The 22445-nt window shown below is 48.3% G+C and overlaps 1 protein-coding gene across 2 annotated transcripts in view; it reads left to right on the top strand.

Annotated features, from left to right (window-relative positions):
- adgb (androglobin) overlaps positions 1–22445 on the top strand; it is a 399345-nt gene that overhangs the window by 326215 nt on the left and 50685 nt on the right. For both annotated transcript variants that reach the window (XM_085981859.1, XM_085981860.1), the window contains 2 exons: positions 16888–17033; positions 20873–21034. In XM_085981859.1, the coding sequence (XP_085837985.1) occupies positions 16888–17033; positions 20873–21034 (308 nt within the window). The remainder of the gene's footprint in view (positions 1–16887; positions 17034–20872; positions 21035–22445) is intronic.

Genomic DNA, 22445 nt, shown 5'->3' with positions numbered 1-22445 from the left:
GGCATGTCTGCTAGCAGTCTGCCGCGCAGGTGGTGGCAGCTGCTCTGCTGACGTGCCAGCGGTGGCATCAGGACTGCTCACATGCAGAGAGAGGACACCTGCACCATGGTCGGCCGAAACACTAGCACTCTGATGGGGCCGCACAGGATCGTACGCCACAATCGATTGCTCCACAGATCCATGGCCTGCTGTGGTGCTGCAAGGGCCTGGGGTGATCCTGCCTGATGCAGCTAGGGTGGCAGCAGAGAGTGTTCGCGTGGCCTCAATTTGCGTGTGGACGAAGCCAGCAAGTGACTGCGTGGCAGCAGTGAGGACCTGCGTGGCAGGTGCCAGTGCTTCGGAAAAGCCATGGACAGTCCTTTCCACTGCTTCGGACAAGGCCGGAACAATCCTTTCCACTGCCTCGGACAAGGCCTGGACAGACCTTTCCACTGCCTCAGACAAGGCCTGGACAGACCTTTCCACTGCCTCAGACAAGCCCTGGACAGACCTTTCCACTGCCTCGGACAAGCCCTGGACAGACCTTTCCATTGCTGGGCCGAAGCCCTGGACAGACCTTTCCATTGCTGGGCCGAAGCGCTGGACAGACCTTTCTGTTGAGTCTGTGTTTTCAAATGTAGTTATGCTGAATAACAGGACACAGACTACAGAAATAATTAAACAGGTCTTTAGTGATTGAGGGTCAGGGCTGAACTGGGATACACTTTGCTCTGCAGGGTTTATATACCGGTGTGGTCACCACCGGTACTACAATGTACAGGAGCCATCAAAAAGTAGTCCATCACCTTAAGGTATCCTCTTAAGGTGGTACAGGTTACATACACTACAATTCCTCCCCTTTTAGCTTAACAGTGTACACCCCAATTTAAACATTACATGGATAACATATGTACAATTTTCACACAAAACTGTTCAAAGATTCAGTCTTTGAGGAGGCCTCCTGATCCGGCCCGGATAACGCCTTTCAGGGGTCTCTGGTTCTCGTTGCTGGGGTGACTCATCCATTTGATCTCCTATGGATTGAACATCATCATGTACGTTCGAGTCTGAGGTAGATGCTACAGGCTCAATAACTTCTTCAACTGGTGTCTCTGCCGTAGACATGGGGTCGACCCTTGTTCTCGATTCCACAAGTTGGTCAGCATGACGTCGTATTACGTTCTCTCCAACGTCTACCGTGTACATCAAGGGTCCTTGTCGGGCACGAATTGTTCCGGATTGCCATTTATCATCCCTATAGTCCCTGGCCAACACTGGTTGCCCTATTTCGAAACTCCGAGTGGCCTTGTTATTTACGTGCTGGAATTGCTTGTTTTCGACTTCCCTTCGCACATTGGGTTTTAACAAATCCAACCGGGACTGCAACCTCCTGTTATAGAACATTATGGCAGGGCTTTGATTTGTCATTGCATTCGTGGTGTTTCGATATGCCATCAGGAAATTGTCCACCTTGTGTTGTAGTGGAATATGGTCTTCGCTCATGGCCTTTATCGCCTTTTTGAACGTTTGTACAAATCTCTCGGCCAACCCATTTGTAGCCGGATGATATGGGGCAGATGTATAGTGTTTCACCCCATTCTTTTTCATGAATTTCTGGAATTCTTCTCACACGAACTGTGGTCCGTTGTCTGAACATATTTGTTCCGGCAACCCATTCCTTGCAAATATGGTTCTTAGAACTGCGATCGTCTTCTCAGAGGTAGTGGTCGACATCTTAATCACTTCTGGCCATTTAGAATGTGTGTCTACTGCTATCAAAAACATGGAATCCATGAATGGACCTGCAAAGTCGATATGCACACGTTGCCATGGGGTTGAAGGCCATTCCCACGGATGCAGCAGTGCAATTGGAGGTGCATTTTGAACTTTTTGGCACCCTGAGCAGCTTTTAGTCAGATCCTCTATTTGTTTGTCGATACCTGGCCACCACACATAAGCCCTAGCAAGGCTTTTCATCTTGACTCCCCCCAGATGACCTTCATGCAATTCCTTCAGAACTCTCTCCCTTAATTTAGGAGGAATAATCACCCTTGTTCCATACATCAATGTTCCTTGACATACGGACAGCTGTTCTCGTCTGGCTGAGAATGCTGGTAACAGTGGGTCGCCATGTGCTGGCCATCCCTTCACTGTCAAGTCGTAGACCCGAGACAGTGTCGGGTTGTTTCGGGTCTCTCTCTCAATACCCGCATTGGTGACTGGTAAGCATTCGATGATGGTCGAGTGAAATATCTCGACAGGGTCAACTGCCGGTGCCTCTTCCGCTGTAGGTAGTGGCAGGCGCGACAGCCCATCAGCATTACCATGTTGCTTTGTACCTTTGAATTCGATATCATATTGATGTGCCCCTAGGAAAAGGGACCATCTCTGAAGCCTCTGCGCCGTCATTACCGGAACACCCTTCTTAGGGTTGAAAATGGAAACCAACGGCTGGTGATCTGTCAGCAGCGTAAACTTTTGGCCTTGCAGGTAATGGTTAAATTTCTTAACTCCCCACACGAGGCTGAGAGCCTCCCTATCTATCTGAGCATAGTTGCGCTCTGCAGAGGTCAATGATCTGGATGCGAACGCGACTGGCCTTTCCAAGCCATTTGGAAACTTATGTGAGAGCACTGCCCCGATACCATATGGAGAAGCATCACAAGCTAAGCGAATAGGCAGCGTTGGGTTAAAGTGAGCCAACACTTCCTTAGAGGTGATCAGTGCCTTGCTCTTTTGAAAAGCCCGCTTACAATCATTGCTCCACTTCCATGGTATTCCCATTTGCAAAAGAGTGTTCAGCGGGTGTAACACCGTGGATAAATTTGGAAGAAACTTGTGGTAATAGTTAACCAACCCACGGAACGACCTCAACTGGGATACATTTTCCGGAGCAGGAGCTTTCACAACAGCTTCGATTTTGTCAAGTGACTTATGGAGCCCCTCCTGGTCAATGACGTGGCCGCAGTATGAGATTCGCTTTTGAAAGAATTCACATTTCTGGCGATTAACTCTGAGCCCATATTCTTTCAATCTGGTGAGCACCTGCTCCAAATTCGCGAGGTGATCCTTATCATCATCTCCTGTAATCAGGATGTCGTCCAGGTAGCATTGTGTGCCTGGAATTCCCTGCAATACCTGCTCCATGGCCCTTTGCCAAATCGCTGGAGCCGATGCCGCTCCAAAAACCAGTCTATTATACCGATATAAGCCCTTATGTGTGTTGATCGTGAGATACTGGCGTGACGCTTCATCAACTTCCATCTGTAGGTACGCCTGCACCAGGTCTATCTTGGTGAAGTGTTTCCCGCCAGACAGCGAAGCGAAGATATCTTCAATCCGCGGAAGCGGATATTGCACCGTGTGAAGAACCGGATTAACAGTGATCTTGAAATCGCCACAGATGCGAACCTTCCCAGGTTCCCCCGGCTTGTTGCTCAACGAACGCTTCATGACAGGAACAATGGGTGTGGCCCATTCGCTCCAGTCCACCTTGGACAGTACTCCTGAACGTTCTAGCTCTTCCAGCTCTGCTTCCGCAGCAGGTTGTATCGCTTTGAAAAATTTTGGGTTTGCATGTTCTTCAACCTTGATGTTTGCCGTAATTCCTTTCAGTGTTCCCAGTCCCTGTTGGAACACCTCCTTAGCATCGTCCAATATTTTGGACAGTCGTTTAGGCTTGACGTCATCCTCTTTACAGGCAGCTACAGTCAGTGCTTGTATGGAATGCCAGTCCACATTTATTCTCCGGATCCATTCCCGTCCCAGTAGTGGCGGACCTCCATCAGGTAACACATACAAGTCCATTTTCTGACTTTCTTTACCATTGTAGACCACATTTACTTTTATCTTTCCTTTGGGGTATACTATTTGCCCCGTGTATGTTTTCAATACAATCTCCGTATCCCTCAGGGGAATGTGCGAGAATAACCTTTTGTAATCTTGCTTATTCATGACCGTTAATGCCGATCCAGTGTCCAATTCCATCTTCACTTGGACTCCTGCTGTCCGAAGCATGACCCAGATAGTTTGGTGGTCTGCTGTGTTACCCACATTATGTATTTTTAGACAACCCAGTTCCTTACTGCTGGAGTCTGAATCCATCTTCTGTTCATCCGAACTGTTCTCTGTCACCTTGTGTACTTTTTTGTACTTCTCCTGCGGCGACTTTTTGCTGCTGGTCTTCTTTCCTGACCGGCATACTCTCGCTATGTGACCAAGTTTGCCACATTGCCTGCATTCTTTATCTTTGAACCAGCACTGGTTCTGGTCATGCGTTGTCCTTCTGCAACGATAGCACTTTACTGCGCCCAATGCCATTTCATTTGTGCTGAATTCCAATGGCCTTTGCTGTATCTCTGCAGCACCTCGTGCTGCTGCCTCGTGCGATGCTGCAATGCTGAAAGCTTTGTCCAGCGTAAGATCCTTTTCCTCTAGCAGTCGCTTCTGGGTTCCTTCCCTTAGGAGCCCACACACAAACTTATCTCTCAGTGCATCTGCTAGTCCTGTACCGAACTGACAGTACTTTGATAACTTGCGCAGTTCGGTTAAGAATTCAGCGTTGCTTTCTTCTTTAAGTTGAATTCTTTTGTAGTATTTAAATCGTTCCGCTATCAGCAGCGGCGTGGGGTTTAAATGCTCTTGCAGGATAGTAACAATATCCGCGAAACTCTTTCCTACCGGTTTATCTGGTGTTACAAGGTTCCTTAATAACCCGTACGTCTTCGCACCCATCGAGTTTAATAGGGTTAGTGCTTTCTTATCCTCCGGTACCTCATTCGTTGTACAGTAAACTTCGATGCGTTCCACATAAGTGGCCGAATCTTCCACGTCGCTATCAAAAGCAGTGATGTTACCCATTTTTGGCATCCTTGTTGAGTTTCCTTTCCTTCGGATATGATTATTATTTTATTTTATTTTTTTTCAAAATGGCGGCTTCCCGCGCTTGGCGGCTTTTCCCGTGCTTGGCGGCTTTTCCCGCGCTTGTCTTCTTCCCCCGCCGACTCAAAATGGCGATTACCGCGCTGTTGCCGTTCTCGCCTCCCAGCGGTCCTTTATTTTCCCCTACGCTGCTGCTCTTGTTCCCCGCCGCTCCCGCGGTCCTTGTGGTCATAAACGCTTTTCTGGCTGCTGCGCGTCTCTGCCCCGATTGCAGTCCGGCCCCTGACACCGGCTGCGGTCATGTTCTCTGCCCTTTTTGTCGTTTCCCTCCCCTTCTCTTACTGACAACTCGGCCGACTTCCCCCCCCCCGTGCCGCTCGATCGGGCTTACCCGCCGCTGTCGTCGAAGGGATGTTCACTGATGTTTGACTTCGTGGCCAGAAACCAACCCGGGTTCCCGATGGCCTCCCGTGCTATGCAGTGCCCAGCAGGATGTTGAGGGTGGATGTCCTTGTTCGATGCCCGTTTCAGAGGCGAAGCTTCCTTTGATGCAACTGCCGCTAGGTAAGATCAGACTCGTCGCCACTGTTGAGTCTGTGTTTTCAAATGTAGTTATGCTGAATAACAGGACACAGACTACAGAAATAATTAAACAGGTCTTTAGTGATTGAGGGTCAGGGCTGAACTGGGATACACTTTGCTCCGCAAGGTTTATATACCGGTGTGGTCACCACCGGTACTACAATGTACAGGAGCCATCAAAAAGTAGTCCATCACCTTAAGGTATCCTCTTAAGGTGGTACAGGTTATATACACTACACTTTCCATTGCTGGGCCGAAGCCCTGGACAGTCCTTTCCATTGCTGCCCCAAAGTCCAGCACACTCTTTGCCAGTGTGTCGATCGACTCAGGCATCCTCCCCACTGCAGCCGTCAGCTCAGTGTGCCTGAGCCGGGCCTGGGCGCTCATCTCGGCAAGGCTACACACCTCCTCTGCACTCTGTGCAGCAGTCATGGTGGCCTGCCTCGCCCTCCGGGGAGACAGCCCCCGAGCGTCCCTACCCCCCGCGCGTTGCTGCAGGCCGCTGGTTCCTGCAACTGGCTCCTCATCAGAGCCCCCCCCCCGCCCCTCAAGGGAACTACTATCCCCAGTCTCCAGATGCGGTGGCTCCCCTAAGGCTGGCACAGATGGTCCGGCTTCCTCCTGGTCGTCGCCTCCGGAGGCACTGGCACTGGCAGCTTGAGGGGCCGGCTCCCGAGCTGGTGATGCAGCACCTGAAAGCAGGGAGGTTGAAGAGTGGCTTTAGCAAAAGGACAGTTTGGCAGCAAGGGATGCAACAGTGCGGCAATGCTATGACATGGCTCCACATTGAGAAAGCATGCTGGCGGGGGAAACAACTGGAAGGTGACAGCTGTAATAGTAGAGAACCTTACCATCGCTGTGGACAGTGGGGTCGGCAGCTGCAGTGGTGACAGCGTCCTCCCACAATCTGGTGGACTCTCTCCTCGAGATCCGTCAGAGGCTCCACTTGAGGACGGCCTCCTCCGGTGCGAAGCTGCTCCTTGCGGTTTCTCGCCGTCTTGGCCTGCAGGACAAAGGACGGGAAGTGATCTTACATGATGCCCTGAATTATGATCTCATGCCCCCCATGGTGGAACAGCCCTTACATGATGCCCTGGGTTATCATCTCATGCCCCCCATGGTGGAACAGCCCTTGCATGATGCCCTCAGTTATGATCTCATGCCCCCCATGGTGGAACAGCCCTTACATGATGCCCTGAGTCAAATGTGCATGTGTGTGACCAGAAAGGGCCATGGGTGCTTGCTGACAGATGGCCAATGGGGCATAGCGCACCCTGTAGCCATAAAGTCAGGTGCTAATGGAGGGATGCATAAGTTTACATTAACTCCACTCACCCTCACGACCCGAGTGAGGTCGTTGAATTCTTCCTGCGCTGCACAGGGCTCCTGGTCGCCATGCTGCTGGAGTTGACCCTCTGAGAAACATCCCTCCAAGCTCGTCGGTAGTCCTTATGATTAGGCCTCCTGCCATTGTCGGGGTAGAGGACATCTCGCCGGCGCTCCACTGCGGCCACCAATTCCTCCAGAGACTCATTGGTGAAGCGCTCTGCTCTCTGCCTCACCCTCTCCATATGCTCCAAGTTTTTTGTGCCAGAGAAGGGCCTGCGCCGATTTGCAGGCCTACAAGGCGCAGACTATGGATGCTGGAGCTGCCTGACCCACCCCTTTAAGAGCTGGCCGGCGCCTGGAAGTCTCGTGGTCATGGGTAATTGAGAGCATCTGCGCTGCGGCTGGACGCCCCGATATTGGGTTGCGCCGGCATGTTAGCACCTTAGGTGCCCCGTGTAACGCCTGAACTCGCGCCTCAATCACCTTTGGGGCGCTGCAACCCAATATCGCACGAGGTGTCGATAAGTTGCGTCTGGCTATAAAATTTGCGCTCTGCCAATTCTAACGCCCCAAGCGGGGCTATACCCAATTTCTAGGCCAAAGTCCTTTTCACAGAAACTGCATTTTAAGTTTTGATTTCCCAAAGCTGCTTGAGAGCTGCAGAGTCCAAGCTTTTAAAATCTTACAGGCTTTTGGTCACGAGGTGCGGACGACATCTTTGGGTACCCTTTTTAAATTGTCCATGCAGGGTCCCTTTTATTAATAACCTTGGGAGAATGTGGAAATTTTGCGAATCTAGGCTTCTGCTCACCCACCTGAGGCAGCACAGGCCAGAAGGGGCCAGCGCCTGGAAGCCCATCGGCGCAGGAGATACCCCCCAAACAGGGTCTACAGACACAGGGTCAGCGACCTCAACATCACTGAGCAGCAGTGCCAAAGCCGGCTCCGACTTTCACGAGAGGTAGTGACTGACATCTGCGCAATGCTACAGCAAGACCTGCTGCCCAGAGGACCAGGTGGACACTCCTTACCAGTGGCCATCAAAGTCACCACCGCACTCTACTTTTTTGCCTCAGGCTCATTCCAGGGATCATCAGCAGACATCAGCGGCATTTCCCAGACGGCCGCACACACTTGCATTACGCAGGTAACTGATGCCCTCTTTGCCCTCGCGCACAATCACATCCATTTCACCAAGGATCGCGCAATGTGATGGCACGAGCGGTTGGATTAGCTCATCTGGCAGACTTTCCAAGGGTGCAGGGCGCCGTTGACTGCACACATGTGGCCCTTAGGGCACCCCATCGCAATCCAGGTATTTTTGTCAACCGCAAGGGCTTCCACTCCCTTAACGTTCAGCTGGTGTGTGACCACAAGAAGGAGATTTTGCATGTTTGTGCCAAGTACCCTGGCAGTTGCCATGACTCCTTCATACTGCGCCAGTCTAGTGTGCCTCCGCTATTCAGGCCGCCAGACCAACTTCACGGATGGCTACTTGGAGACAAGGGCTATCCCTTGAGGACTTGGCTAATGACGCGGTTGAGGAGGCCAGCCAACGAAGCTGAGGAGCGCTACAACTCCAGCCACATTTCCACCAGATCCATTATTGAGCAAACCATCGGTTTGCTGAAGATGCGCTTCAGATGCCTGGATAGATCAGGTGGAGCCCTACAGTACTCAGCAGCCAGGGTCTCCAGAATCGTCGTGGTTTGCTGCGCACTTCACAACATGGCACAGCGTCGTGGCTTGCAGATTCCTGAGGACCAAGTGGCTCCTCACATACCCTCCTCAGGTGATGATGAGGAGGAGGAGGAGGGCAAAAACGACCATCCTGCAGAGGACCAACAACCAGCAGCAGCATTACGCCAGAACATTGCTTCCCGGGATGCAAGGAGCGCATTCATCCTGGCCAGATTTGCTTAGCCTAGCCAATCAAGCACTTTTGCCTCACAGCTTCTTACCTGAGCATCGACAATGGCCAAGACACTGCGGATTCCTAGCTATTTGTCCAGCATACTGATAATTGCAAGTAATCCTGTAAGGGGTCGTTTTAACGAGCTTGTGGTGTGCGAGATCGGTTTTTGATTTCACACTGCTCGTGAGCGGTTCCGAAGCGCTCCCCCCTCACCGGTTCTAGACACTGGGCTTATTGCCAGACCACCTTGATGTGTTGGCCCAACTTGTGACTCGGAAGACAAATGGATCAGGTGAGACAAGGTAAGTTTTAAATCAAAGGTATCTTTATTTTTAAGGAGAATAAAACATAGAGAATGAAGAAACAATGCAGACAAAAATCATGAACACGCCTCTCAATGGGAACTAAAATTTAACACACAAGAGTTACTTTGACTATCATAATACATCAATTCTAGATCAGCGATATAATAAAACGGGGGTGGAGAAAACGCACGGCACAACGAAGGATGAATAACACTCCCGAATTACAAAGCCCTTACTATTAAAAACCCTCCCATCTCTGCAGTATACCTCAACTAGATCAGCTAGGTGGAGTTGGGCCTCTATGCTCACCAGGGTTTTTAAAACTGTCCTTGACCTTGGTGCTCCTGTATCGTCCGGGATCTCCAATCTTCCTTATGGGACCGGCTCCTGAACCTGCTCTCCTGCTCGAACTTGTAGGCCCTCCGTGCTCCTCGAACCTCACCAGGGTTTTAAAACTGTCCTTGACCTTGGTGCTCCTGTATCGTCCGGGATCTCCAATCTTCCTTATGGGACCGGCTCCTGAACCTGCTCTCCTGCTCGAACTTGTAGGCCCTCCGTGCTCCTCGAACCTCACCAGGGTTTTTAAAACTGTCCTTGACCTTGGTGCTCCTGTATGAAACTGTGTTTTTTTTTGTCTCTTTTCCCCCAACAGTTATACTGTTTTCTTGCCCTTATCTTGGCGCCAAATCAGGGGGTTTCTTTTGTTAAAGTAATGGGCAGGCTGCTTTGACAAAAGCAGGTACTTTATTTTAATGTCTTGTAAATGAAACTAATGGGATCTGTCCTGTGTCCCTCTGAGTTTGGTACAGATAATAGGTTTTGTCTGTGCTCTGTGATTTCAGAGATGGGTTTGCGTTTTGCTAGCATTTAACACACCTTGAGGTGTAAATACTTTTGTTTTGACTTCGTTACTGCTGTAACTATTTTACCATATCAATTGCAGTCAGTTCTGGAATCTTCTAATCGGTGGCGACTCAGGTTTCTTTAAGATACTGCAGTGGTATGTCCTTCTGAAATGAGTCATGTGATCTGCCAACTCCATCTTGTGTTCATAAAATGTGGCCATTTCAGGGGTTTTACAATGTAGACTGTATTTTCCTGGATTTTTGCGAATCCTACAATCCTAGGCCCTCAATGTGAAAGTCCCATTCGCGAAATGACACATGCCACAAATACAGCAGTAGCCATCAGACTTTTTATTGACAGAATTCATCTGATGGCTTTTTTTAACAATACATAAAATTTCACCCAAGTGACTACCCTTGTGACTACTTGTGCTTTATTTTCCTCTTACACGTGCTCCTAGGTCGTGGTTCCCCTGTGGCTTCAGCAGATGTGGAGGCCCTTTGCTCACTTTCCTGCTGCTCCTGTCTCGACACCTTTAGCGGGCGTCCTCTGGGGTGGCGAGCCTGTGAGGGCTCGTCAACAGTCTGCTGCTCCTGCGGCTGTACAGGGGTTGAGACGTCTATCTCACTTGGGTGTGGACTCTGGTGGGGCTCTGACCGAGGGCTCTGCAGTGGCATGGAAGTGTGAGCGCCTGGAGAGGAACCCCCACTTCCTTGAGGTCTGCCACCAACTTCCCTCTCATGGGTCAGGTCCCCCTCAGCGCCTGCAAGTGGCTGGAGAGCACCTTGCTGCACATCAGTGGGGCCATGGGGACCCGTATCTGCAATGGCAGTCCTACTCAGAAGGACTTCCATGAAGGTCTGGTTTCTCAGTTCAATAGATGCCCATCGCTCCTCAAGAGATGTCATTCTATTCTGAACACTCACCATGTTTTCCATACCCTGGCGACTAACCTCCTCCATGGCCGTAGCCCTCCTCTCCTCTACCGTAGCCAGCCTTACCATGGAGGCAGCAATCATTTCCACGGAGGTAGCCATCTTTTCCGTGTTGATGCGTTCATGCGCCAATGACTCCACAAAGGCTCTGCTCATATTCGCTATGGACTCCTCCATTCGCTCCACACTTGCAGCGACCCGAGAGACAAAACCTGCCAGAGACTCCTGCATCTGTGCATGGAGTTCCATCACCTCTGATCTTATGGATGGACCCAGAGGCAGAGGGTCGACATGCAGCTGAGCTGAGCTGGCAGAGTCCTGCGCCCTCCAACGAGGACTCTCCACTGCTATCCCTGTCTCCACAATCTGCTGATGCTCACTTGTGAGCTGTGATACACCAGGTGACAACACTACTCTATGTCCCGAAGGCCCCACCGAGGTGTGTGTGTGTCTGCGCTGGTGCTGGGTGCGCTTATTTCTGCTGACGCTGCGCCCTCAGAGGTTGCAGATTCCTCTGAGGACTCTCGAAGCTCAGGCTCTTCCTCCTGGACAGTGCGGACAGGGGCTCTAGATGGTCCTGTGGGGGAGTAAAGGAAAGGGTTAGAGATGTGAGGTCAAGGTTACATGCTCATTGCATATTGCAGATGCTCATAAGTCCATCTGTTATAGCTTCAGAATCATTATCAGCGATTCATGCAATGTCAATGAGAGAGATGGAAAACTATTCCGTCATCAGCTTACTGTGATGCAGCCGTCTGTCCGTCCCCAACGTGCGCATCTTTTTCAACCCCGACAATTTCCAGGACGGCTTCCTCCCAGGGGGTGAGCTGGGCTAATGATGGTGGGCCACCTCCTGTCCTGGCTCTTTTCCCTTTTATTGTGAGCTCTCTTTTCCTGCAATGAGGGAGACAAGTGGAGGTTGAGTCAGAATGAAGGAGTGAGTGCAGAGATTGCATAGCATAGATACTTAGAAGGAGACAAAGATGGAGTGAGGTTGCAAGACCAAGGGCCCTCCCTGTGTGTTGTCAGTTGTGTTCAAAGCATTAGAGTGATCAGGAGTGTGAGGGCTGCATGGTGGAATAGTTATGTGAATGTGAGCATAGAGAGAGAGGGAATGGGTAAGGGTGCATGGATGTGAGTGTCAAGTGGGATGTGGAGGAAGAGATTGCCAAAGCTGAGTGCTGGTGAGGAAAGGCAATGGGGATCAGATTGAGGGTGATGGGAACCTCATACTTACTTTTCCAGTGCGTTGAAGATCATGGAATAATTTCCTGCACTGCATCCAGGTGCGCCGTGTGACCCCCAAGGACTTGACCTCCCCGGCCACCTGTATCCACACAGCCTTGGTCTGACTAGGAGGCCTCTTCCTCCCTGATGAAGGGAACAGGACCTCCCTGTGGGCCCTAACCCCATCCACCAATGCCTGTAGTGCTGCCTCGTCAAACTTAGGAGCTGCTCTTGGCCTCCCGCTGGCCATTGTTCCTGCAGGTTCCTGTGCCATCAAATGGAGAAAGCTTGGCAGTCTGCAGAAGTAGCAAGGCTTGCTGTGACCTTTAAATGCAGCAGCAATGATGACGTCATCGGAGGGGACTTTCAGTCATGAGAAACCCATTTGCAAAGGCTTTCCACACGTTGGAAATCATTTAGATTCGTGTGGGAAACACAAAATTCGGGGAACACACCAATAGCCCACAGCTGAGTTAAAATCGAGGCCTTAACGTCCACTCCTGGCATACCTGCCCCACTCCTGGCCCCCACTTCAGCTATTCACCTTTCATATGCCACTGGCAGTTCTCAACCTCAGGCTCATCTATCATTCATGCCGCACCTCATTTCTGATGCTTCATGGCCTGCCTGTTTTCCCTTCCACACCCCCTACCATCTGCCATCTTTGTTTCCGTTGGTTCCACTGTGGCCTCCTTATTCATCACCCACTGTTCACTTCCTGGTCTCTACACGCACCCCTGCTAGATCCTGTATACTGTTTCTGGGCTTGTCGCGGTAGGTGTTGTCCTACGCCCTGTGCTCGCCCCACCATCTCTTTCTTTGGCCATGCATGGGCCGCAGCCCTTTGTCTAGCAACCGGCCCCAGTTTGCTCCTGATTCTTCACCCGTCTCAGGCTGCTGACACTTGTTGGTTAAAACGCTTATAAATAGATTACAGCTCAAAAAGTGGTTTAATGAACATACACATCATATTATCACCAGGGGAAGCAGGATAGATGATGGAAGAAAGGGGGATGAGGAGTGGAGAGAGTTCAGAATGAGGTGTGGGGCGGGGATTAGAACTGATGACGGCAAATGACGATTAGGAGTAAACGATACAGGAGATTAGAGGTGAGGGAACGCTCTCCGGGTCGGCCTCCCATCTCCGACCCGCCGTAAACTTCAGTTCATCCAAAACTCTGCTGCCTGTATCCTAATTCACACCAAGTCCCATTCACCCATCACCACTGTGCTTGCTAACCTACACTGGCTTCCGGTCCAGCAACACCTCAAGTTAAAAATTTTCATCCTTGTGTTCAAACCCTGCCATGTCCGCACCCCTCCCTATCATTATAACCTCCTCCAGCCCTGAAACCCTCTGCGAACTCTACATTCCTACAATTCTGGCCTCTTGTGCATCACCGATTTCCTTCACCCTACCATTGGCGGTCATGCCTTTAGCTGTCTAAGACCCTAGGCTATGGAATTCACTTCCTAAACCACTCCACCTCTCTACTTCTCGCTCCTCCTTTAAAATGCTCCTTAAAACCACCTCTTTGGCCAAGCTTTTTGTCACCTTTCCTAATATCTCTTTATGTGGCTCAGTGTCAAATATTTGCCTGATAATGCTCCTGTGAAGCACCTTAGGACGTTTAACTAAGTTATAAGCACTATATAAATGCACCTTGCTGTTGTAAGGCCCTATGGCAGCCACCTTCTTTGTCTGTTTCTGCCTCCAATGGAACTTCCTGAATATTCTGATGCTTACAGACATGATGGGCCGAATGGCCTCCTTCTGTACCGTAAATTTCTATGACTCTACATCAGAAATTGAAGCAGAGTTGGGAGTAAAAAACAACTACTTTGCATTCTTGTTGCGCGACTACAAGTATACCACCTGCGATAACAATATAAATGGTTCATGTCCGTACAAATCCATCCACCCTTATTTGTGGTGATTTTCAATTGGAACAGCTTGACTGAAAACATTGGAGTATTGAAGCAATTCATCCTAGAAGCAAACAGGAGTGATTTACTTGTCTGTGTTATGATAAATTGGAATATTTAACATATCCTCTGTAGATTATGGCAGATGAAGCCTTTTTTTAATCTGTTCATGAACATATGGGTGGCATACATGATGAACCGAAAGAGGCCAAGGGCAGTTCTCCTCGGACTCACTCCCCCACAACACTGCCACAACACGGCCATAACCCAGCAATTCCCAATGCCTCTAGAAACACATCCCTCCAGTTCTTCTCCCCCACGATCTTCTTTAGGTGCTCACAACCCCCTAGATTGCCCTTCTACTGCTTCCAGACCATTGTTCCACTCCCAGAGCCCAACCACCTCACATCCCTGTGTTCCCTGATCCAGGACTACACCGATGTTCCCAGATCTCGGGTCCTTCTTCCCCAGTGCTCCTCAATCCCAGGACCCCCTCCGTCCTTTGTCCTCCAAGAGGTTCCCACCTTACTAGTGGAGAAGTAACAATGGTGGAGAGGGAACAGCTCCGAGGGAATTTCCCAGCCATTGTTTCCCTAAAACCAATCAAACTGGGGTGGACATATGAGGAGAGGTTGAGTAGATTGGGACTCTACTCATTGGAGTTCAGAAGAATGAGAGGCGATCTTATTGAAACATATAAGATTGTGAAGGGGCTTGATTGGGTGGATGTGGTGAGGATGGTCCCAATGATGGGTGAAACTAGAACTAGGGGGCATAATCTTAGAATAAGGGGCTGCTCTTTCAAAACTGAGATGAGGAGAAACTTCTTCAGTCAGAGGGTAGTAGGTCTGTGGAATTTGCTGCCCCAGAAAGCTGTGGAAGCTACATCATTAAATAAATTTAAAACAGAAATAGACAGTTTCTTAGAAGTAAAGGGAATTAGGGGTTACGGGGAGCGGGCAGGAAATTGGACATGAGTCTATGTTCGGAACGGACATGGCCCTGTGGGTAACGGAGTGGGCCCAGGGGCCGTGTAGCCTGGTTCTGCTCCTACTTCTTGTGTTCTAATTATGTGTTAGATTTCAGGAGATGGTTCTATTCCTGTTCCTGGCTGGGGTGGAGATCACCTTTTACAGAAGGTAAGTACTGTAGAAAATATAGGGACAGTGATCTCCTGGACGAGTTTCGATCGCCTAGATGGGTTGGAGAGGAATTTCCAAGATTTTTTTCTCCCAAATTGGCCATTGGGTTTTTTATCTGGTTTTTCGCCTCTCCCAGGAGATCACATGGGTTCGGGAGGGATGTAGAGTGATAGTAGATTTGAGGTTAGGATCAGATCAGCCATGATCTTATTGAATGGTGGAGCAGGCTCGAGGGGCCGATTGGCCTACTCCTGCTCCTATTTCTTATGTTCTTATGTTCTTATGTAATGTTTGGAGGATCCCTGTGCTTCAAAGAAAAGATCATACAAGGTCGGCAGTCTTTCTTTCCTGCTCATAAGTGGTACAGTTATTTTAAAAATACTTCATTTTTTAAATTAGGTCCACTTTCTATTGAATCTGAACATAGTTGGAAGTATTTATTTTTCCAACTTGACCTCGCTCTTGGGTTTTATTTTATTTAAGCTGTAGTGCCATCTAGAGTATGAATTAGCTATTTATATCAAGTTTTTAATTGCACGCCGTGGCTATATTCTTATTGCTGCTCACCAGTGAAGCACTTATTTTTAAATAAGACTAGTAGACCTTGCGTAGTGTTTCGTACAGGTAATTTGCCATCTGGGTTTATTGGTTACCATATCCTCCTGGAACTTGCTTGATTTCCTGCAGAGTTTGGAGGGGAAGTTCCCAGAATTTTTCCCCAAATTGGCCTAAGGGTTTTTCTCCATTTTTTTCACTTCTCCCAGGAGATTGTGTGATTTGGGAGAGGGGGGGAGATTGGTTGACGGGACACGTATGGATGGAATGGGCTGGTTGGACCAGTTAACCTTTCCTATTTTTTTCCTTGTATGTAAAAAGAAAGAACTTGCATTTATGTAGCGCCTTTCAGGACCTTAGGCTGTCTCAAAGTGCTTTACAGCCAATGAAGTACTTTTGAAGTGTAGTCACTGTTGTAATGTAGGAAACGGGGCAGCCAATTGGCGTACAGCAAGGCCCCACAAACAGCAATGGGATAATGACCAGATAAACTGTTTAAGTGTTTCCTCAGTACTGCACTGAAGTGGAGTTTGGCCTCAAGTCACTGGAGTAAGGAATTTCAGGGCTATTAGGAGTGATTTTAACTATAGCAGCTGGCAGTAGAGCAGTTAAAATCGATCCAGTCCTTAGAGTTACATATATATCACTGTTAGATTATTTGCTTGTCCATCGTTTGTTTACAGTTTCATATTTTAAACCTTAAACAAGGTCTACTGTGATACTCTGCCACTTTCAAAGACCGAAGTAAGTCCTTAAGGTAGTCCAGCAAATAATAGTAATTACCAATCAGGGTTTGGTGCTTAGATCCTTGAAGATGCGAGGAGTGGCTTAATTTATCTTAAACATGTTGAAGTGACCCCCTTTTTAAGGGGGCTTTATGGGGCAGATTATTCTTTAGGTGGAGAGATCTGTATCCTTCCCCACGCCCCTCCCAGCACCGGCCAGTTCAAGGTCCTTGATGAGGTGGGAGCATGAACTTCAGCTGGATGAGCAGCAAAGTTCTACTGTGGACACAATCCAGCATAATTGCTAAGATCGCAACCCTGTCGATTTACACGGTTTACATCTCCAAGTGACTACTGCATGTCTATACATTCAGAAAGTGTTTGTTTTGAATAATGAATTACTGTAGCTTATTGTTCCAATATGTATTTGAGAATCTCCACTACCAATGCATAATGCCTGCCCATGCAATAAGCTAAAAATATAAAGTATTCACAATATCATCTTGCTCTTGCTGTTACGTATATGTCTTGTTTTTCAAGAGAGGAGTATTGTGCCTGTTTCCCCTGAGAATGAAGAACTGAAACCCCCACCAACAACCAAACATAACAAGAAAGGAAGGGACAGGGCAGTTGATAAGAGTGACAAAGGAAAAGAGAAAAGCACACCACTCAAGCCAGAGATTCCGGTACATTTTTTTCTATTTATTATCCGGTTAGTTTGTGAAATGGACGATAAGGGGTCTTTGTGCACTCAGTGATAACAAAAACCCCTTGATGCAAAGTAAAGAATGAAGAACTTGCATTTGTGTAGCATCTTTCATGACCTCCGGATGTCCCACAGCGCTTTACAGCCAATTAAGCACCTTTGAAGTATAGTCTTTGTTGTAATGTAGGAAACATGGCAGTCAATTTGCGCACAGCAAGGTCCTACAAAGAGTAATGTGATAATGACCAAATAATCTGTTTTTTAGCAATATTGGTTGAGGGATAAATATTGCCCAGGACACCAGGAAGAACTGCCCTGCTCTTCTTCGAAATAGTGCCAGAGGATCTTTTGCATCCACCTGAGAGAGCAGACGGGGCCTCGGTTTGACGTCTCATCCGAAAGACGGCACCTCCGACATTGCAGCACTCCATCAGTACTGCACTGGAATGTCAGCCTAGATTTTGGTGCTCAAATCTCTGTAGTGGAGTAGTAAATATGTTGATAGGCTACCTAGGGAAGCAATGGAAACAGACGTTATTACAAATTTCAAGTGGGTGATGAATACATTTTGGCAGGCATGGCTATGGAAGGATATGATACATATAAAGTGGAGTAGGGAGTCTATAACCTTTCAGGGCTGGTAGTGGTTTTCTCTGGTCCTGTACAGAGCTATGTTCCTAAGGGTGTTGGCATAAAAGGAGGGTGGTTGGTTGGTTGGTCTCCTGGAGCTTTTGGGGAGTCCGAGAAGGAATTCCCAGTTTTTCCTGGAAATGGCCACAGGTTTCTTTTACCTCTTTTTTTGCCTTCCCAGGAATTAGTATCATTGGGCTTAGGGAGGATGATGCCCAAGACTGCACTGTCTAATGGACGGGGCAGCATGAAAGGTCTTAATGGGCTGTTCTTGGCCATCTCTTTGTAGGTTGCCATGTAATGGCAGATACTGAGTCGGGCTGCTGGTAAGTTATGGCTGACAATTGGATATCTGAACTTAAATAAAACTCGACAGCCACGGTGCCATGCAGGTCCATACACTTAGCCTAGGATCTTCACACTTGTCAGGGTAGAGGGAGCAGGGCAGAGGGATTTGAAGAGGCAGTTGGTAGTAGACAAAAGAAACTGGGGTTATCTTTCCTCTCTGTAATGTGTTAATGATCGCCTCATTTAAAAATATTAGGCAGGTACAAAAAACAGTCAAAAAGGCTAATGGAATGTTTTGCCTTTATCCAATGGGCCTGTATTACAAAGGGGAGGAAATTATGCTTCAGTTGTATAAAGCCTTAGTTAGACCCCACCTGGACCACTGCGTTTAATTCTGGGCACCACACCTCAGGAAGGATATATTGGCCTTGGAGGGGGTGCAGCGCAGTTTCAGCAGAATGCTTAGAGGGTTAAATTATGAGGACAGGTTGCATAAAGTTGGCTTGTATTCCCTTGAGTATAGAAGATTGAGGGATGATCTGATCGAGGTGTTTAAAATGTAAAAAGGATTCGATAGGGTACATACAGAGAAACTAGAGAAACACAGATAAATTACAATGGCCCGTCATTTCCGATAGGAGGCATCTTGCGTGCGGATGCCTCCTATCGGAAAAAAATCTACGCACTTACCTGAAGGCTCCCGAGGTCCAGACACTTCCAATCCTGGGCCTCTCCACAGTCGAAATGCGCAGGGCCCACGTATCCCAGGGGTGCATGCGGTTCGCAAGCGTCCCTGGGATCACGTGGGCCAAGCCAGCAATAGGAGAAGGGAATCTCCCTTCATACTTTTGACAGATAGACCTGTCAAATATATGAATGGAGATCACCCCAAAAAGACACTAAAACATTAACTAAATTTTTTAAATGTTAAAATTACATTAAATTTTAAACAAAAACTTAATTTTTTGAAAAAAATAATTAAAGTTTTTTACGGGGCTAAAAATTTTTTTACCTTTTTAAAAGTATTTTAAAATTATGAACGAGTCAAAAAAGTTATTTTTTTAAACTTTTTTCAACTCTTATGCTGGTAAAAGCAGGCCTTACGCCTACTTTTACCAGGCGTAAGATTTCTAAGGGTTTTCAGCGGGCGGAGGTTCTGCAGAAAGCGGAACTCCCCCCCGCAGAGACCCTTCTCGAGGGCAGGTGTCCGATCTGTCAAGAGCATTTTTGACAGATCGGAAATGCTGGTTTTCAGCGCATGCGCTTCGCATGCTTGAAACCAGCATTTCCGATGTCCCTACGGGTGTGTACACAGCCCGTACACACCCGTAGGCATCGGAAAATATGGGCCATTACATTTTGGTAGGAAGAATAGGGAGGTCACTTATCACTTGGAGGGTGCAAGCCTTGGTAGGGTAGAGAAACAAAGGGATCTCGGAATACAACATCCCGCCCCCAATGGCATCCGGCCAATCCATGCTATTTTCTCTTGATTGACCTTGTTAAGCCCACCCTGCGGGCTTAGCCGGCCAATTAAGGGAAAGCCGGTGACAGAGGACGTCAGCGTATGATGTTTCATCTGTCAAAAATTTTTGAAAAATGGATTGTCAAACACTGACAATCTCTGTTCTAAGGTGAGTCCTTGTACTGAAGACTCACCAAACCTCTTTCCTGGGCAGAAATCAGATGGCTGCTGCATCTGAGAATTCAGCAGTCATTCTGTCATCTCTGCCTTTGATATGAGGAGCCTCTGGATCCCCAAGGGTTGAAGCCTGCAGGAAGAAGCAAAGGTAAGTAAACTTTTTCTAACACTTTACACTCACCTCTCATATTTACCTCTCTACACTTGCACCCATCACTCGCCTCCACAGCAGACTTTTCGATCCCTCTCACCCCCGCAGACCCACTGCTCACCTCGCTGACCCTGGCGAGGTTTGCAGCCGTTTGGAAGCCTGCACTTGTATGGGTAAAATGGGGATAAGCCTCTTAACTACCTGTCAACAGGCAGCTAATTGGCTGTAATCCCCTTCCCGCCTCGAGGAGTCGGGCACCCGCTTCCTGGGAAGATGGCGCGGAGGCGGGTTGGGAGCGGGTTCAGTACCCGCTCCCAGTTCCTGCCATTTTCCTGGCAGTCCCGCCTCCATACCTGCCTCCTCAGGGCTGGGAAAACTCCCCCCTATGCCTCTATTTACGAAGCCCAGGATCCCGTATGCTTTTTTAACCGCTTTCTCAACCTGCCCTGCCACCTTCAACGATTTGTGCACATATACCACCAGGTCTCTCTGTTTCAGCATCATAATATAAATTAGCCTGAGATCCCCCTTCTTGGCCAATAGGTAGAATTCTTGAAACCTGATACCCACTATTACCTCACACCCACCCTCATCCCTGCCTATTGTCTATCCCATCTCCATCCCTTTTCCATGCTATCCGCACCTATTATCTGCCACATCCCCACCCTTTATCCCTCCAATACCACCAAAATGGATTTTCTGGTCACTCATCTCATTGCTGTGCTCAAACTGGTTCTCTACATTACCACAGTGACTACATTACAAAGTCTTCATTGGCTGTGGAGAGCTTTGGCACATCCTGAACTCATGAAAGAAATTATATTTATGCAAGATTTTTCTTTCCATTCCCACCTGTTACTGAAAATAATTTTTTCAGTTTGCTTTTCAAACATATTTTGTATTTTTTAATTAACTACAATGTTTTTCATTATTATGTAACAATGTAAATTCTGCAAAAGCTTCTATCAAGCCTGGAATCAATCATCCTTCAATTTATGAATTCTTGCTTCAAATCTCTTGACTACTTCCTAATGTTTAACAAAAATGTGGTGCAATATTTAATGTAGTCGTTAACTAAAATGCACAGTTTTGTTTTGTTGTTTTTCAGGTACAGCAAATTGATTTAACGAAACCTCACTTCACACTTCATTACGTCACTGACTATGGTGAAGGTGACTCTATTGAGATCAAGAAAGACACAGAACGACAGGATGAAATCCGTGCTATGAAACGAGCTTGGGAGGCAGCGGAACCTGGAAGGGCTTTCAAAGTAATTTACTGTGAATCAGCTAATGTTTTTTACCTCGAGAGTGGCGTTAATGATTTAATGATGCATGCGCCTCATTCTATATGTAAAAATATTAGACTCTTGAGGAAATAAGAAAGAATTTGCATTTATACAGAACCTTTCATGACCTCAGGATATCCTAAAGTGTATCACAACCAAGGACAGACTTTTTTTTGAAGTGTAGTCACTATTGTAATGTAGGCAAACGTGGCAGCCAACTTGCATACAGCAAGCTCCCACGAACAGCAATGTGATAATGATCAGATATTCTATTTTTAATGATGTTAGTTGAGGGATAAATATTGGCCGGGACACCAAGAGAAATCCCCTGCTCTCTTTTGAAATAGTGTCATGGGATCTTTTACATCCTTGTGAGAGGGTAGTTGGGGCCTCAGTTTAACATCACAGACAAAAGACGGCGCCTCTGACAGTGCAGCACTCCCTTAGTACTGCACTGGAGTGTCAGCCGAGATTTTGTGCTCAAGTCTCTGGAGTGGGCCTTGAATTCCTGACCTTCTGACTCAGACAAGTGTGCTACCACTGAGCCAAGGCTGGCACCTGGTTTACCAGATTGCACCCCCAACAGGAGGCCTTGCTCGCTGTGGCCACATATTAGAAGATTGGGGGCACCCCAGTGTAGTGTATGTACCCGTCTATCTTTAAGGGAACTATTGAATGTAACCGTTCACCTTTAAGGGAACTACTTTAGGTGTGGCACTATTTGTTTGGCTTCTGTATACTGTAATACCGATAGTGACCACACCAGTATATAAGTGTTGTGCCAGGAGTTATTGGGCAGATTCGCCCGGACCTTCGAATAGTAAAGACCTGTTTGTTTGTTACTTCTGAAGTCTGTGTATTTATTAACTGCACAACCCACAGACTTTACAGTGGCGACGAGTCCGATCGTACCCTGCGGCAAGATTACCAAAGCAAGAAGAGCGTCAAAGAGAGGCAACCGCCCTCGTCGTGCTGCTGGAAGAAAACACGAGGCTGCAGCAGGAGAAAGGTGGAAGACTTTAGCAACAAAAGCTTCCATTAGCAACAGGCACTGACTACCCTTCTACCACGGTGCGGAGTGAGCCGATCAGCAGGGAACAAGGCGGCCGAAGAGACTGTGAGTAGGGGAAGGTGTAGAAGTATCCGGAGGATAAGGGCAGAGCACTCGACTTCGGTCGAGGGAGAGCTGTGCCGGCCAAAAGTCGGGTCCAACGGCGTCGGGTGACAGCCGGACCGCGATCGGCGGGAAAAATCCGGGCAGCGACCGCAGCCACGAAGCACTGAGCCTGCGAGTAGGCGCGGGAAGAGAAACCCAGCCGCAGCCGGGGAGGGAAACACCGGTCTGCGAGAGGGCTGGGGAGGCGAACGGGAACCGTGCGGGTGAGAGCCGGGT

The sequence above is a fragment of the Somniosus microcephalus genome, chromosome 3, assembly GCF_052327205.1.
Source record: "Somniosus microcephalus isolate GS21.2 chromosome 3, FLI_Smic_1.0, whole genome shotgun sequence".
Classification (NCBI taxonomy): domain Eukaryota; kingdom Metazoa; phylum Chordata; class Chondrichthyes; order Squaliformes; family Somniosidae; genus Somniosus; species Somniosus microcephalus.
Note: the sequence above shows the minus strand (reverse complement) of the source record. Positions and strands in the feature narration are given on the sequence as shown.